We start from the raw sequence: 17,838 nt of genomic DNA, 5'->3' as shown, positions 1-17,838 counted from the left end.
CAGCAATCAAAGCGGCAGCAGCGCTCAAATTTATTCCGTTTACGACATTGCCCCAATTAGAGAGGGTGTGCGTCTTTTATCGGCGCCTGATGAAGCAGGGCGAGAAAGGCGTGGGATGTAATGTTCGATTTTCCGAAGGGAGTCTGTTCCACGGCAAAATAGCAGCCGTCGACACGTGTAGACACTTGCCGCGGCCTATAACACACGCGCATTTCTCCCACAAATCCCGTATAAGTCACCGTCAAATCCACACGGGAGCACATGTCAAACGAAAATGTACTGCCTTGGCTAGGCTGTGTTTTATCATCTGGTGAAAATCTTACCCAGGTCATTAGGCTAAATCCTGAATCGTACGGACGGTGGAATTCAAGAAGGTACAGGTTTTACGGTGTGTTAGGACAAATTTGAGGTACCATTGTGAAAGCTCGGACATGAGGATAATCAATCCAATCTTTTGGATGACACACCATTACAAATCCACTCACTCAAGTCCGGCTGACTCTACTAATACGTGTATTCTATTTAATGGTAATTTATCGATTAGATATGTATGCGTTTCAGAACGCCTTCCGACAGCGGGAATGCTTTAAGCAAAGATCTCTGGTGAAATGAGCTTCGCTTCGCTCACTACACTACTTCAGTTCATTAGATCATTAGAAATCCTTGCTAAGAGCTTACAGATAAGCCATTGCCGCGCACTGCCGATGGCAGATTCCGCTTCTCCTACAAGCTCAACCTTGTGCTCGGTCCATTGGTCACACAGCGACGCAGGCCACTGGGTCAGTTGGTATATTCCCTCGTGGAACCCCCTTTGTCTGGCTGTGGTTTCGATTGACAATCTGTCGACGCCAACTGCACCATCCTTCCCTTGCTACCCCACTGGCATCGGTTTCCGATCGGTCGTCCCATGCCCGCGGGGCAGCTCGTGTTCGGGCATCCCCGAAGGAGGAGTAAATCTTGGGCGCGATTTTCCCACTGGTATTAATTTATTCAAACCCATCCAAAACATCGATAGTGTATGTGTGTGTATGTGTGTGTGCGCGTGTGGCCTCTTCGATGTCAGCGCGCCGAAACCGAGGTGATAGCACTTCCGGCTAGCTTCGGTCGCCATTGAGTGCCAAAGCCGAACTGCAAAGCCACTGCTGTGTGTGTGTGTGTGTGTGTGTGTGTGTGTGTGTGTGTGTGTGTGTGTGTGTGTGTGTGTGCATGGCTCTCTTTCTCTCTCTCTCTCTCTATTTCGAGGAATGGAGTCTGCGCAGGTCCAGGATATCCGCTTCGGGTTTATGGGAACTCACGCTGCACTACTGTCCACGTGAGCGAAGCGAAAACTTCGAAACCGAGCAGGACAGCTTGCTGCCGGGTTTTGCTCGCCAAAACCAGCCGTACGAACCGTTTGTGCGTGCGTCCTTTCTTTCTGTGTGTGTGCGCGCGTTTTTTTTTTGTGGGGAGGGGGGTCTGTTTTTACTGACAACCGAACTCAGGGGATCTTCGTGTGGGTACTTCGGCCGCTGGCTGAACGGAGGGCCGACCAGCTCCTGCGGACGGTCGTCCGGTCGCATGCTTTGGTAAGACGGCGAAGCGACTCGAGAGTTCAGTTCAGTGCACACAGCGCGTCAGTCAATACCAGCGGGCGCTGCTGATATCCCTGGACTTGGAGGGGGCCTGCTGATCTCCAACTTGTGGTTGTGGTTCGGTTGTTAGCACCCGCCAGAACGGCCAGTGTGTTTACGTGCGTGTCCGAGGACTATCGCATCCCATCACCCGCAAGTAACCAGTGCCTGTGTGTGCCTGTGTTTGTTTGTCTGTGTTCGTGTTGCGGCTGTGATTTGAAGCTTGAAGCGAACTGCACATTACATTCTAAACCTAATCGAATCAGTCGAGCATCGTCTGACATTGTTGGCGACGGTAAATCAACCCAAAAATACACTCCGCCGGCAAAGACTTCCCGTAGTTAAGCCGGACTATTCCGACAAGAAACAGCAGTCGTAGAAGCAGCAGCAGCAGCAGAAGCAGCGAAGGGACACCCAACAGTCACCGTGCCAGCCCGACGGTAGCTTCACCTGCCAGCCAACACGGCGCCCAGTGATAGATAGTAGTTAGTGAAAAGCAACAGCGCTTTAGAGAAAAATGAATTTTCTCGGTACGGTAGGGAACATTCGATTTTTCATGCTCTGTATCAATGTCTATCATACAGCCAAACAGCCCGTCCCGAAACTCCTCGAAACCTCGTCCTCGAACGTGTCCCTTTTCGAACCCTCCTAAGGGTTGTGTTGTGCCTCGACCGCCCTTGATCACTAAAGCTCCTCTTGCCTAGCCTCCCCTTCCACCCCCCCCCCCCCATCATGCTGTAACGCCCGTATTGATAAACATCGATCGTACTTAACACCTGCGACAACGAAAGCGTTTTCTCAGCTCGTCGTTCAAGCGCACAAGACACCCCGCGATTGCTGCTGTACCATGTTGGCCTGCGTCGTTGTTTGTCCTAGTCGTAGTCGTACTTGTATCTTACTCCACTGCTGTAAACTACTGCCTGTAGGCTGTGTATTTTGATGTGTGTATGCGCGCGTGTGTGTGTGTGGTTGTATGTACGTGTGTGTGTATGTGTGTCTGTACCGTATCGTAATTCATTGTGCCGAACTCTTCCCCACATCACTCCGTGCAGTAGCTCCGTTTTGATGTACAATTTTGTTGCGGTAATTCCTTTAAAGCTAAAAGCGCATACTCCTCGTCGAACTTCAGTTCCCTTCCCTTTTGCAAGTGTGCGTAATTGAATCTAGAGCAAGCTTCCCAAATGATCCGCACTGCAGTGTATAACGCACTGCAAATTGCACCACTCCACTCCACTCCGTAGCGCTTTGGTAAGCAATCTGCGCGCTACACTATCCCCCCTCCCCCCCTGTCCATTCAATCCGTTCCTCGAGCTCCCCGATATCATCAGCGAGCGTGTAATATCATCCACTCCGTGTAATGTCAGTCATATCATTCCGCTAGACACACAAAACAAACGAATGACCAAAGGGAAAAGAGGGGGTTTTTGCTTGCCCAAAACCAGCTTGACTGGAACGAATGGTGATAAATGCCAGGCGCCTCGCCTTCTCGTGCGCCTACGCGACGAACGAACCCAGTGTCACATGTTCGCTTTACCGCACTACTGGCACACATTACGGCATTGCGGCATTGGCTGACAGGCTCGGTGGCTCGCTGTCTAGCGGGCCGTGTCCGGACCGGTCGCGGTGAATCCTTAGTCACAAATTCACACCACTCCGTGCAGCCGACCCGTGACCGATTCGGCACTCGCTATCTATCCTACTCTTTCCCGCGGCTCCCGCTTTTTTCCACGGGCCGCGCACCCACTGTTCATAACGATGCTCGACAACCCGTTCCCGACAGCGCTAAAGTACACATTTTAACGATCTCTTGCCCTTTACTTCAACATAAGCATGCCATTGTGTGTGAGTGTGTGTGTGTGTGTGGCTGTATCAAAGCGAAGGGTTAAAAGAGATAGAGGTTGTGGAAAGAGCACACGAGAGCGCTACACCCGTGAGCGTGCGGAAACGAGACCCATTTGCTTCAATGCGGCACACGTAGGGCCGTATGCGCGCCCTACAGTACGCGCCAGTGTCCACAAACGAGCGAAGGAAAATCGATCAAACAGAATCCATCCTTTGGCGTTTTGCCTTGCGCGCGCGTGTGTGTGTGTGTGTGTCGTAGATGCGACCGTGTACGGAAACGCTACGGTAAATCAGCGCCTTGCAAGACTTGATCACGTGAAAATTCCGACAACGGTGGAACGTACGATCTTGCCACGGCACAAACATAGCGAGCGACATTTCCACGACCCAGTAAACATGTGCTTTGCATTTCCCTTGACGGCTTGATGGGTTTGGAGAGGGTTGTTGGATAACGGCGTTAACACTGCACGCATTATCGCTCAGCAGGGAGGGCCGATTGCATTAGCTCGATTCCGGGGAGACGACATGCGCGGTCTCGCTCGGTTTTGCAAATTAGACAAATCACACCGTGCTAATTGCTGTCATCGGGATGACCAGCGTCGGTCGTTTGAAAAGTAGGCTGGAAAAGCCGGATGTAGAGTAGCAAACTTGTCCTGTATGGGAAAGAGCAGTTACTGAGCGTTGATTGTAAAATATTTTAGTTAGTTCAAATTTTTATGTAGCAAAAATACTTGATATAAGGTATTAAAAAGTTACTCTTATTATATGTTGGAAAGGCATTAAAATAGATATAAAAAATATATATATGTGGGTTAATATACAATAAAAATTACCTGTTGCCTTCTGTCAAAACGAAGTGTCAAAAACCTGTTGCATAAACTGTCATGGTGACTACGCGATTGACGTTTCTAAACTGTCGGTGACGGATCTACCATGTTATCGTTTAGAATTGCTCTCCGAAATTTTTCTCAAAACTAAGGCCCTTGGGCTGCATACGGCCCTCGAGAGCCTATTTTGTGGCCCGCGAAGACTTTCTTAAGGTTGAAATAAAATGTTTATTATAACGTATGTAACGTAGACCATGCTTCAGCAATAGAAAGCTATAGCTATAGTTTTGTATACTCTATTACTATTTTCTTATAAAACGAGATTTAAACGTTCGTATTTTCTAAATGCATGCTAGCAGCAAACTTCAAAGTTTGGAGACGTCTGTTCGAAATAACTCGGCACTTATAACGATTCTCTAACGAGTATGTTAATGCAAATGTCATTTCACCCCTCGTTCGCCGAGTTTCCTCTATTATTCCATTACACAAGTTCTGCGAAGTGACTCAGTCATAAATCCTGACTGCTTTTCGCACTAAGCTGGCAGATTAACTGCAAACTACTATTTTCATCTTCTTTGCAGTACACCACTCTGTAAATAAGCTCTACCTGTTGTGCAAAAAAAAACGTTCCCTTCCGCGAACGTAATTAAAACAAAACACAACTAAAGAAGTACCGACGCTACGTGTATCGCGGCTGTAGTGCAGTGCAATTGGCAAAGCGCACAGCAGATCGGACCCTACTGACCACTTGGATAAAGTGGGAATTAAGACGGTGCAAATGAAATCTCTCTCAAATTAGAGCGATGCTATGAAAACTCCACCCAGAGCACTGGCAGGCAGCAATACCCTCGGGTGGCTTACTTAAGCTAAGTAGAAAAGACGCTTTCCGCCGGGGTAGGGGTAATGAAAATGAAAGATTCCACAAAACGAGACGTGTAAAATGTAATCCTGAGCAGAGCACGCTTGCTATTAGTATCGTTTCCAATCGGCGTTCCAATATTTCCCAGGAAAGCAGAATGAATGCACCAAAGGCGAATTGATTCCAGCGAAGGATTTGCAGTGGGATACCTTTACACTCCTGCATTCGCTATGGTTGCCGTTTTCAAAGAAACTCAAAGCCAAATAGACGGTATGAAGGAGTAACCGTCCCTTTTTAGAAACAGCCATCGTTCATCGAAGCAGCATCGAACAGATCGACAGTTACACTCTACGTAGTACGTTCTTGTAGCCGAGCTGAACAGCCAACGGTGCAACACTAAATCCCCCCGAGGAAAGGATACCTATTCGTTACAAACTACTTAGCAAATGAGAAAATAGACAAACTTTTTATTTCTTCCTGTTTGATGCGCTCCTTTTGGTGCAAACTGTGGGTAAGAACTTTTCCCCGCCCAATCTCTACCTCGCACTGGTGAATGTACTAGGTTGAGGGAGTACCGTAAGCCACTGGTACTTCTGAGAACGTATTCTGGCTTTTCGTGTTTTGTAGAACGTTGCTGAAACGATGAAACTCTTTAGCCCCGCTCTCTTTGATCGATACACGGATATCGATCATCCGTTTGGGGAAAAGTTGTTTCTACTAACTGCTACACGTCGGTGGCATTTGTTTCGTAGCTTCTTCCACACCAGCGGCCCAACAGCGGGTCGATGTTGATGGATGCGAGCACATCAACTGCATAGGCCGAATGATTCACTTGCTGGCATGGAAGCGTATTTGGAGCGAACGCAAACTGTTCACTCGAGTTCGTTTGATCCTGCATCAAAGTGCATTACAATGATGGTTGAAAAAGGGAAGGGAAAAAGGGAAAAAGGGTACAGACAGACAGAGTAAGAGCTTTGCTGGTGATGGTTTGGTTTGCATGATTGACTGGTAAATTATTTCATGTCAAAAAAAACTACAAACAAGTATACGAAACCAGCTACAGGCATGATGCTGTACTGTGCTGGATACATCCAACCAATCAGAAACTTTTAAGAGAGAATTCATTCCAACAGTTATGAAACCATTGCAGTGTGGGCTTGCTTGCCCGCATTGTAAATTGCAAAGGTAGCACAAACAATCATACATCTCTCCGCTCATCCATGGAAATCCCTCGACAGCAAACAACATAATTCTACGATTTGATGTAAATAACAGACACTTCAGACCCATTTTGCCACCACTTGGTAATTATGTTCCCACTGCAAGCTTCGACGATTCGACACCGCTCTCCCGGCGGTTACGAGCTGAAATTCGTCGAAATCGGAAAAGCAACTTTTCCTTCTCGCTATCCCTATATCTCCTCTTCTCCAGTAAACCACAGTTGTACAATCATTCCTCCTGCTGGCTGCAAACTTGCCGGACCTGAAACGCTGAATTTCTGAATTAAAGAAGAAGCGCACCACTTCCAAGAATCGCTTCCCTGTCCGCGTTCGCGTCCCTCGAGGCGCGTCGAACGGTTGACATTTTCGGAATCCTCGTTTGCCTGCTCGTAAGTGTATCCCACACAGAACTGTACCGAGTTCATCTTTTTTGCAGTGACCGGGCTTTCTTCTTAGCTTGCCTTGTCATTATCAAAACATATTTTCGGTGTTGAGCGTGTACTCTCGTGGGTAACGTTTGCCAAAATATTGGCCGGCGGTTCAATGATGCATAAATACGGCGTAAATTCCGCGAATGCGATCCGAAATCCTGCCAAAGACAGTCGCGTGACGGACGCTGGGATGCGGTTGAGATCGCAAAATCGCAAACTTTTTCAATTTACTTTTGCAAATTAATTGCGACAAGCGGCTACCATCGCGCTAAAAGAAGTTGCCCAAGTGCCAGTGGAAGCAACATCGTACACAGGGACTCGCAGGGCCATCACTCATCGGTGGGTGAAATGATGTTGCTACTCCTGTTTGTTGATGTGGATGGATGAGAAAGTTTTTAATTCGTCAAGATTGTTGCTTCCTCCCTGATTCGTGGATAAGACGAAATAGGAACAGATAGAGTGGCCCACGTTTTATCCGCTGGTCGTTGGGAAAGGGACAACCATGGCGTTGTATTTAATAAATTCTTTTCCGTCCAGTTTCTAGAACTGCAGCGTCCTCAAACGCTGCTAAAGTTTTCGGGGCGTGGGAAATGGCCGAAATGATTCTCGGCCTCGATCGACGATGGACGATGGCCGATGGATTGAAATCATATTAGCAGAGGCATTACTTGCGCTACATGCCGTCAATAATAATCAACCCGAGAAGCGCTTCATCGGCTCGGGATGGTGGCGGAAGTAAGATTTTTAATTGAATTTCAACGTTCATTACTTTGTAGCTGAGATTGAGTTTCATCCCAGCCCGGCATCGGTTCCGTATCCTGGGGATCTGGGCAGCCGGTGCAAGTGTAATGTACCGGAACTATATTTTACGTTCGATTACTTATCCACTTCAGTGCTTCGGAGCGAGGAGACATTGGTGTTGGTGAAAGTATAATTCACTTTGCAACAGACTACATTGCTACTGTCCACACACCCACTCACACAGTAATTCACATTGTTGAGATTGTGTGTTGACGAGATTGCATCTCACAGCATGGCTACGTGTGCTTTTAACCATCTTGAAGCCATCGAAATGGTCATTCAATTTGTGCCAGTTAAAAGCACTCTACCACTCGAGCTGCGTTGCCTGCGGGGATGATTGTGGATGCGGATGTAATATGATGCTTTCCCAGTACATACCGTGATCTCCCCACCATCCTCAAACGCTATACTGTGACACTCTTATCCAGGATGGGAAAAATCAAATCCAACAGGAAACAACTGACGGCAAGCGGGAACAGCAGTGATGGTTTCAATGACACTGAACTGGTTTCCCTTTCGAGCCGTCCCGTCGCTCGAAACGCGTTAGAAAGCTGTCGGAAACAGTTTCCTTTGCAAGTGCTGGATATGAAAATGTGTCATGTTCTGTGCTGCTTCCGGGTGCCTGGTTCCGGTAAAAATACCACATCATCACTATCCACGCTCATGTGCAGCGTGCTAGTGTAACATTTCAATAATTATACGAGAAAAGCGAAACCCGTGCTTCAGCCGAAGTGAAAGACAGTTATTACCGGCCTCCCTTGGGATGGGGAGGTATGTGTAATGGCCTGTGCCTCATTAATGCTTCTCAAAAATCCCTCATAGAAACACTCACAACATACTGTGGAGGTGCATCCGATACCTTCGTTTTACAAAGTTGAAAGTAGTAGCAAAAGCAACCATACGTTCGGGAAGCAACCATATTGAACGATGACAACCGACACCGTCTTTCTTTCAATGATACGCCACTCTGCCAGTGTGCTCGAGTGTATGTGTGTGTGTGTGTATTTTACTTTATTATAACATCTTCTCATGCTACCACAACGCCTGACAGCGACACCCGGTTTATGACGGCGGGGTGGTGCTGATGTTGTTTAGTGGCGGAAACAGCATGACACACACATACACACATACAAAAACGCATGTAACACGACTCCTAGATGTCTGCCAACAGCTGTCACTGTCGTCTATGGCGTCGTCGCCAAACGGTGGATGTGAAAAATACTTAACATTATGAATGTCCCGTCTGAATGGCGCGCCCATACAGGAAACGGCTCCGAAACGGTGGAAGAGAGAAGCTGTTTTACATGCAAACTTATGTTAAACCTCCTCCCCCCCCCCCCCCCCCCATCATGTACATATCCTTCCACAAAAAGAAGATTGTGGTTTGAGCGTTTTGGATACACGGGAGGGGGTTTTAATGACATCCACAAAAAAAAACAACTAACCATCACCATGACTTGCGCCACGCTGGCGACTTACGGAGCGCGAGTAATGTGAGATGCGTAGGTTCTAAGCGTACACCACGCAAGCTGAAGTCTATGTGTGTACGGTCGTTACGGCGCATTATGATGCCTTCCAATCCGACAGTACTTCAGAAAGAAATCAGTGTGTGTTATACCACACAAATCACTCTTTTTTTTCTGTGGCACAATCTTTCTACTTGCCGACAAAAAAATACTCAAGGTATATGTGTCTTGATTTGTAGACCCACCAAAGGTGGAATTTCGGTATCGCTACGAGCCTTGCGTTTGACAGCAATATTTTGTTCATTCTTCTACTGATTCCGTTGGTTAAAGCTCTCCGAATTCTTCGTGCTACAGAACTGAATGACATACATTTCCGATGTACTACCGATTTGTATGCGTAACAGCTTCATCAAAATGATGATGGTTGAATTTACATACTCCTTTCACGGGCAGCTCATGTTATGATCGCGATCATACGTTTCGTCTTCCGTAGCATGGGAAAGATCCATAGCGTATTGCTTTAGTCTTCAGCCCAGCAGAAGGGGTTTCTCAATTATTTATATCAAATCCCGGTAATAGTGAACCAAGGAGGTAAGATAAGGGTTTCTTTACGTTTTTAATCGTTTCATTATACTGTAACACCACTTCAATCATGATGATAAATGCTTTCAGCATGTTGTCGGTGAAAAAAAGAAGAAGAAAAAACATGTAAAAATGATTCCATCTTCAGTTTTCATTAGAAAGTTTTTCCCTTTTAGTTGTTGTACTAAAGTATTCTTTTGCGATGTAGTTGCATCCCTCCTAAATAACGCTTTCTCTCTATATCGATTCTATCGGCTTCTATTCTACATGCTATCTTACTGTCCAGCTCTATCATCTTTCACTATAGTCTTCTACTACCAAAATATTGTACACTATTTTCAGGCAACAAAGCATCACATAGGTAACACACACTCGTTCATACTTATCAATTCATACCATCAACTTTGTTCCTGCGTTCATGCGACACCAAGCGTCTCCATCGTGTTTCGATGGGGCCTAAACATGGTGCCCTAATATTGCTCTTATAAACAACTTTTTTCCATCACACCATACAATTATAGTTGCTTTCTATGCTTAACAAAACGTTATCTAGATATTACCATATCAAAGTATCATTAAACATCTACCTTACCCAAAAACATATGGATTAGTTAGCAAGTATTGTAACAAACTAAACTAAAACAACACGTAGGTGCTAGACAAATCAACACAACACCACTACACGACCAAATATAATCGCTTTCTTCTTTTCGCTTCCATCCATAACCTACTCATACTAACCGTTTTTCTTCAAATACTAACGAACTTTTCTCTTCTCTTTCTCTCCCTTCTACTTTCCTTTTTTCCGTTTCCGATTAACCTGCGATACTGTTTTTCTTTTTCTATTTTCTATTTTTCTTTTTCTATTATTCTATTATGATTTTCTTTAATTTATTGTCGAATGGTACACCATTGTTTGTATCGTATTACTTTCCCTATTATATTGTTTTAAATGTTTTATCATTGATCTTCTTTAACAATCAACATTACAATATCAATAATAATTGTTTTTGTGTTCAATCCTTGTGTTTTGGTTAAAAAAAAATTTCATTTCCATATTTTTGTTTTTTTCCTACGTGATATGTTTCCATTTTGTTATTTTTCTTTTTGTTTTTAAAAACGTTTAGGAGCTGCTGGAGGTAAGTCTCACTGCTTGATATCATTTCGATCCCAGCCGACCGATGGAGATCGAATGAAATCGGGCCTCAGCACTGTTACGGTTCAAAAAGTTACATTCACCAGCTCTTTACAAGCAGCTTGAGCTTTCTGTTCAGCTGGCACAGGTGGTCTCACATCTTATGGGACGCCTACTTTCGTATCACATTTCGCTGCTCGTATCGTGGCTGAATGTAACCAATTAGCTAACTACATCGTCAGCAAGTAACACAAGCTCACCACCCGTACACGTACGACATGGATCGATACCGATTAACATTTTTACGACCGAACCATTTCGCTCCGATCGTTCCGCTGTACCACCAATCGGTCGTCTTTCGGCATTTTTCGATCGTTTCCTACAGAACCCATTAATGGGCAGAGCGAATGATTTATTTTCCCTCGGAAACATGTCGCACGTGTTCAGAATAGAACGCCCAGCGAAAAGTGCGCTGCTGCAGAGGAAAGAAGTAAGCTTAGAAAATCGAATGACCATGCCTCCCGAACCGATGGACGAAGAATGTACCCATTCCGCGTGTCTTTCCTTTCACTGTCTTCATTTTCAAGGCTGCTTCTTCTTGCGCAAGTACGCGCTTCTTTCAAGAAAGCGTACCAGTGCTGCTCCTGGTCTGTACATTCTTGCCTTTCAGCCGGCATTACAAATCCACTAGAAGGATCACATTCCTTAGCACTATACTCTTATCGCTCGAACGAACGAACATACTCATACTGATGGTACCGAGGGCAATACATACATATACCCGCTCGACATTCCATCTCGACACCAGGAGAATGCTGCCCTCGCATTGGAATTTCCAAGATGAGCAATCAAATTGTTATTCAAACGAGAACGAAATGAAATTGATTAATGCCATTTTTCCTACCAACTACGTCTTGTTTCCCCATCCCCTCGTTACACACACCATACCCTTCCCATCCGTCAGCGGAATTATATGCGCAAACAGCGCTTCCATTCGTTGGTGCTGGTATGAAAACGGGCTCATTCTACTCCATGGGGCATGATTTTATTTTCGATTATTGACTAAAGAACTTTTAATGTCATTCCTGAGCGCACGGAACTGATCAGACCGCGTTCCTCCTGTCTGTCAGGCGGGCTGATGTGCTTTTCCACTGCTACCGGTGATGCATCCCCGGGAAAACCGGGAACAGGATGAAGTTTTTGCACACTAATAAATTCCACTTCGTAAATTGCATAAATTCGAGCGGAATGGTTGGAATTCAATTACTCGATGTATGTTTCGCTGTGTGAAACACTCGAAAAAGGGCGTTGGGCTTCTTGTTAGCTGCTGCGCTGCAGGATAGGAGATAGCTTGTTTTTTACCCCCGTCCGTACACATTTCCTTTAGAGTATCATGTATGGCGCGTACATCGTATATCATCAACTTATCGCCCTACGAAGGACCGTTGTGCTCAACAGTATTTACAAACCCCTTACGAACCTCTCGCCGTACCATCGTACCATTCCCGTCGTGTCTGACAGATGGCAGGAGATCGTTTGGTCACATTGTGCTGGCCGTAATTGATAGGGAAATTAATACAATTTTGATTAATTGAGTTGTGGTCGGACATGTGCGCGCTTATGTCGTACGGCCCCCATCACGGACCGTCACACTGATATAGCCTTTGAAGAGAGATGTATTGTAGCAGCAGCAAGATAATGCTGAGTAAACTATAGTCTTTTCGGTGAATGCAGTAAATGACTTACATTGGAGATAAAACGAACCTTAGCATCATCAAATATAGGTTCAAAGGATTGTGGGAATTATTTCAAATTTCATTCTGATTGATAATGAAATAACCAAACTGCTAGAATCCCTATTCGGTTGATTGAACATCCTTTTTCTTCCATTTCATCAACACAACTCGCTTTATCCTGTAAATGCGAGAAAAACTTTGATAGAACCTTGCACTAATTGAGTTTAAAGACACATAGTATCGTTGAAAACAAAATTGCCTTGTACACAATGAAGCAAACACACATGGACCGCATAAAGTGGAAGTTATTTCAGTCGAAGGTAATTGCTCCAGAGCTCCAAATGAATCAACGAAAAATCTTATCTTCGTTACTTTTTCCTATCCCTTTGAAAAAGCAAACACTGCAAAATAGCATGAATTTCTTTCGCAGATGATAAATTATCTGCTTTCATCTGGTGTTATGCCTTCGCCGAGTTAGCTCTTCACTACCGTGGAGTAGCAATAGCTCCACCGTACACGAAAGAGCGTGTGTCCAGGGTACATGACTCGGACGATCTGGGTACAATTTTCCGGACGAAAGTATTTAGCTGCTCACTTTAATAATTATAATTAATTTTTAATTACTTTTATTAGCCCTTGAGTATCAGGCTAGCTGAATCCTAGCGTTTTTCTCCTTCCTCTCCCACATCCACCTTTGGTCGGGCCCGGTTTGACCCTCGTTCGAAACGACAACAGCCCGTATCTCTTCTGTCAACACAGCGGACGGGGGTGGAGGGAGACTTTAGAACGAGAAACTCATCGAACCTTGTCGGAATTTGGGTTCACGGAATTGTGACATACGGGCATCTGGGGTGGTGGCATCCTTCAGATCCGGGGACGCTATTCAGACGCTGGCAAACTTGAAAGGGTGTACATTTCACCCACACCTTTACGCTGAAACGATGACGTCCGTCCGAAGCCCCAGGAGTTAGTAAGCTTGCCCGCCTCGAAGCGCTCTAATCTTATCAGGACAGATTCTCCATTAATTCTTCGACACTCCCGTTTAAACGCCCATCCCACATCGCTGCCATCGGTGAAGGAAGCTGCAGCAGCATATCCCGCTGGGAAGATCGACTAATAGGATGAAGGCGTCCAGAGCGGATCCAAGGCCGGGTCATCCAGCTACTGCTGGGCCGTGTGTTCTCCAACAGAGCAAAACAGATAAGAACACACCAATCGAAAATAACCGAAGCCATTGTGTGCGATGTATGCGCAGGGAGTGGAGCGTGAATCAGCCTTACACGCGTTCCTGATGCTTCCCGATGAATATGTATGACTATCCGGTAGCTGTCAGGCAAGAGACAGGAGAACGCCCTTCTGGTACCACTTAACGCAGAGTGTCATTCTCTGCTGCCATAAATGTAAACGCGTGTGTGTGTGTGTGTGTGTGGGTAAATGTGGTCAGCTAAATGTTCACATCCTTGCGAGTAGCAGCACCGACGTGGTCCTTCATTGTGTAATTTCCTGCCGGTCTGATTTGATTCTGTCCCGCGCTCGGGTTTGAAGTGATGATATGAGATAGCATTGGAAACAGGATCCATTCAAACTGATGCAAATAGCACACCCTACACACCGACACAAACCTATGCACCTAGGCTCGCTTTACCGCCATGCGAAGATTAGGATGGCAGGACAGTATGTGACCGGAGACACTGGAATCTTACATGTAATCAAGTAAAACGTTTTCCGATAGCTTCTTGTGAGCGGTTTGGCCGGGTTAATGAATATTTCATGTCACCCCGCTCGGGCAAGGGTGAGAAGAGACGGCCGATCATCCTTCCGGGCATTAGCACTAAACAAAAGTCCCTTGAAAATGTCTTTCGGGATGAGTTACTTCTCGCATCCCCATCGTTTTCGTCGTTTAAGGGTGAGCTGTAATTTTATTCCCAGCTATCAACAGAATGGGAGAAGAACCTTTCCCGCAGGCACATTCTTTGAAGGACCTTTTGTACCATTTGGTAAAGTTGTCGAACTTTTTTGGTTGAACGATCCATACAACTACTTTAGCCTCTAGTGAAGCGTTTTCACAGCGTTTGCATCTCGTCGGGAATGGGACACGTTTGTGCTATACATCCGGTCTGGTTGGATTGATCGAAAAGTTTCGTTTCCATTTAACCACTGTGGCTGGGGATGAGTCTGGACATCTTTCAAACTAATGCACCCCCCCCATCATGAGTTAGTTTGTTTAATCTACGTAAAAGCTTGACCCCATCAAAGGTCACATTTTAAGATTGATCAAACTGATGTTGTTTTTTCGTTGTCGCATGTGGCTCAGACTAAGACTAGTAGTGGTTTCTATTGTTTCACGAATGCCACCACTTCAACTAAATGCAAATGGCAATGAACGGAAGCTGCGTGCCTCAAATGCGACGCTTTCCAATAGAACAGGACATAAATTAACCACTTTGCCTTTAATAGGTGTCGGGCATTTGCATCGATGAATAATTTATCTTTTCAGATTCTACCACTCCTGCTCCACAAACTCACACATACACACTCACCGACAGCCAATTTGTGTGAATATTAAAAGACAATCTAAAACAAAAATCTCAACCCTCAACCGATAATTGCTTAATCGGTTGATTAGATTTTTTGCTTCAATAAATGCGTTCTCCGCCCTCGAAAATTGTCCGCGTTTTTGTCACGCACACACTTCCATTTGTCCGCATTGTCCGTCGCTAGGTTGGTGGCACTGGCAGGGCTAGCTAGGTGGAGACGAGAATAAGAGGAAGAAAGTGTGGGCTCTACTAATTTTCATTTTCGATTCGATTCGATTCGCACCACACTTGCTTCCCCTTGTGGGGCACGGGGCGAGCAAAATCAATATTCAATCATCATAACAGCAAATCAACGCTCTTTGAATCCCGTTCGTTTCAATTAGCGCTCGTTTGTATGTGTGTCTGTATGTACCACTCGCATCCCAAAAAGCATAGTGACAATGGTGACCTATTGGTTCTCCTTCCACCATCCAGAAACCTCGGCCAACGGGATTGGGAGTTTGGATGAACAATGATAAAGCTGGATTGATGTGACGGGCGAAAACGTCACAGGATCAATAATCTAATGCAGCCAGAGCAGAGTATGATTACCGGGATTATTTGGACGTGTGGCCTCAACTATTACCTTCACGCGGTGTGATGTTTAAGCCCCGGCTAACTCAGCTCTGATGGCTGGCCAGAAAATTGTACTGGCCTGATTCGATATTTTGTTGCTGCTGCTGCCCTCATGGGGTGAAGAAAGTGTGCCAGAAACGGAAGGCCCGTTTTGTACGGAACGGAGTGCAGAAAAATCAATTTCGAAACGATAAAATAATGGCCTGACAATGGCGGCGACACATGGTCGATGGTCGGTCGACTGTAGCCGCACCGTATGTGTGTGTGTGTATAAAGGAACGATTGAACGAACGAACGAACGAACGAACGAACGATACGTCAATGTGACACAGACAGCGGCAGCTCGCATGTATGGTCTCCCTGTTCCCGGTACTGGTGCCGACCATAAGTGTGGTTGAGGTGAAACAGAACTGCAGATAAGGGACGGTAGTGAAAAGGGGTTGTGATGTATTTTGTTTGGCCTTGTTTCTGTGTTTTTCTCAACGGTTTGCTTCTTGTTGTCCGATCGATACGATGTGTTTTCACAAGACGAAAAACGAAAGCTCACCGGAGTTCGTTTCCTTTTTTGTTGTTGTTCTCCTTTGCGTTTGGCTTGAATCAATGCCACGCTTCCTGCACCACGAAACCACGCGCAAGCAGAGACAAATGATGTTGCCTTTCGAGCAGGAAAACAGGAATAATGGTGTAAGCTAGGCTCGCTGCTCGGGCAGGGAGAAAATGTATCTATGTGAAACTTGCCGTGTGCTTTCTTGACGACAAGTCCGCTCGAACATCATAATCGAAACGATAATAACGATTATTATAGAAAATATATGATTGGAAGGAGCAAATACAAAAACGTGCTGTCACACACACGCACACACACACACACACAATCGGGAAGAATGATTGGCATTATGGGCAGGCGTTGTGACAAGCCGTAAACGCTATGGCAGATTCAATTACCGGCTGGAAACGACTGAACGCTACACGTAACACGCAGCACATAGACCACCAATCATCCAGCACAGCATATTTGTCCAGGGGAGCGCTAGAGAAAAAAACCATGGGATTTGGCTTGGCTCGATTATGGTTTTTGGCTTTTAAACAGCATGCTGAAACGCATGCCTCGCCGGTAGTTCATTCGGTAACGCTCCATAGAGCGCCATCATAACCGTTTACAGCAGCGTAGCGTAAATCGCAAACATGCCCGGGAGAAAAAAGGAAATTGATGCCCAACAGTTTTTTCCCCTCTCTGAGCGGTACCATTTCGCAATCGTACAATCGCTATAACGATACGAGATCGCTCCCCTTTGGCAGCGAAACTCCAGGAACGGCAAACGCCCCTTAAACTACCATTGTAAATTATTTCAGTGTTCAAGTGTGTGTGTGTGTGTGTGTGTGTGTGTGTGTGTGTGTGTGTGTCTATGACTGAAGCAAAGCATAGCAGGTAGCATAAACACTAATGGAAGGTTGTTGAGCCCATGTGGGTTCATCTTTCACCTTCTGCCTATCAGCCTAACGGCTCCCAAACATGCCATCGATCGACGTGTAGCGCTCTCCCGTAGTATTAGGTGGTCATTACGCTTGCTGTAACTTTTTGCCCTTGCTCCGTCGATGGCGGTCGCAAAACGGTTCGATACATAACAGCGAACACAACACAGCCAGCAAAAATAACAGCAGCATGTTAGCGACTTAGCGCTCTCGCGGGCTCGTACCACGGTACGCTCCCGTGGTCGTTCCTGATGTGATTTAAGATCAAATCGATGAAATAAATCACACGTCCATTACACACGCGCAGCTCAGCTCAGCAGTAGGTGGGTAGGTAGAAAGCGAAGTGGGGCGGTTTTCCTTGCCCTTTACACATAAGGCACGACGCACTACCAAGCTACCGCTTCCGTCCGGTTCTAAATCACCCGCCGTGTCTTGACCGTGATTTTTCTCCGAGGTTGAAATATTTCCTAAAATCAACTTGTCCATCCGGTGGGGCGGAGAAACTTCATCAGCTCTGCGTCCAGCGGCCATCGAACGGAATCCATTTGTCAAACGGTACATCCACGGGTAAACTCTTCCGAACGATTCTCGGGCCGCACCAGATAGCCTTTTGATTGATCGACAATCTGCGAGATTGATGGGAACGAAGGATAGACAGCGTCAGAGATGTGGCTTGTCCGCTTGTTCGGCCGTCCGTTTCGAAA

At 45.9% G+C, this 17,838-nt stretch overlaps 1 protein-coding gene across 17 annotated transcripts in view; it reads left to right on the top strand.

The window, feature by feature from the left end:
- LOC121590998 (complexin) overlaps positions 1-17,838 on the top strand; it is a 166,213-nt gene that overhangs the window by 108,504 nt on the left and 39,871 nt on the right. For 12 of the 17 annotated variants that reach the window (XM_041911259.1, XM_041911263.1, XM_041911255.1 and 9 more), the window contains exon 3: positions 10,766-10,777. The exons of 2 other annotated variants lie outside the window; for them this stretch is intronic. In XM_041911259.1, the coding sequence (XP_041767193.1) occupies positions 10,766-10,777 (12 nt within the window). Of the gene's footprint in view, positions 1-1,575; positions 2,141-10,765; positions 10,778-17,838 lie in introns of those variants that run through there. 3 more of the 17 variants (XM_041911267.1, XM_041911268.1, XM_041911269.1) reach the window with 3 other exon arrangements.

This window comes from Anopheles merus, chromosome 2R, assembly GCF_017562075.2.
Source record: "Anopheles merus strain MAF chromosome 2R, AmerM5.1, whole genome shotgun sequence".
Lineage (NCBI taxonomy): Eukaryota > Metazoa > Arthropoda > Insecta > Diptera > Culicidae > Anopheles > Anopheles merus.
This window is presented reverse-complemented; position numbering and strand designations above follow the sequence as displayed.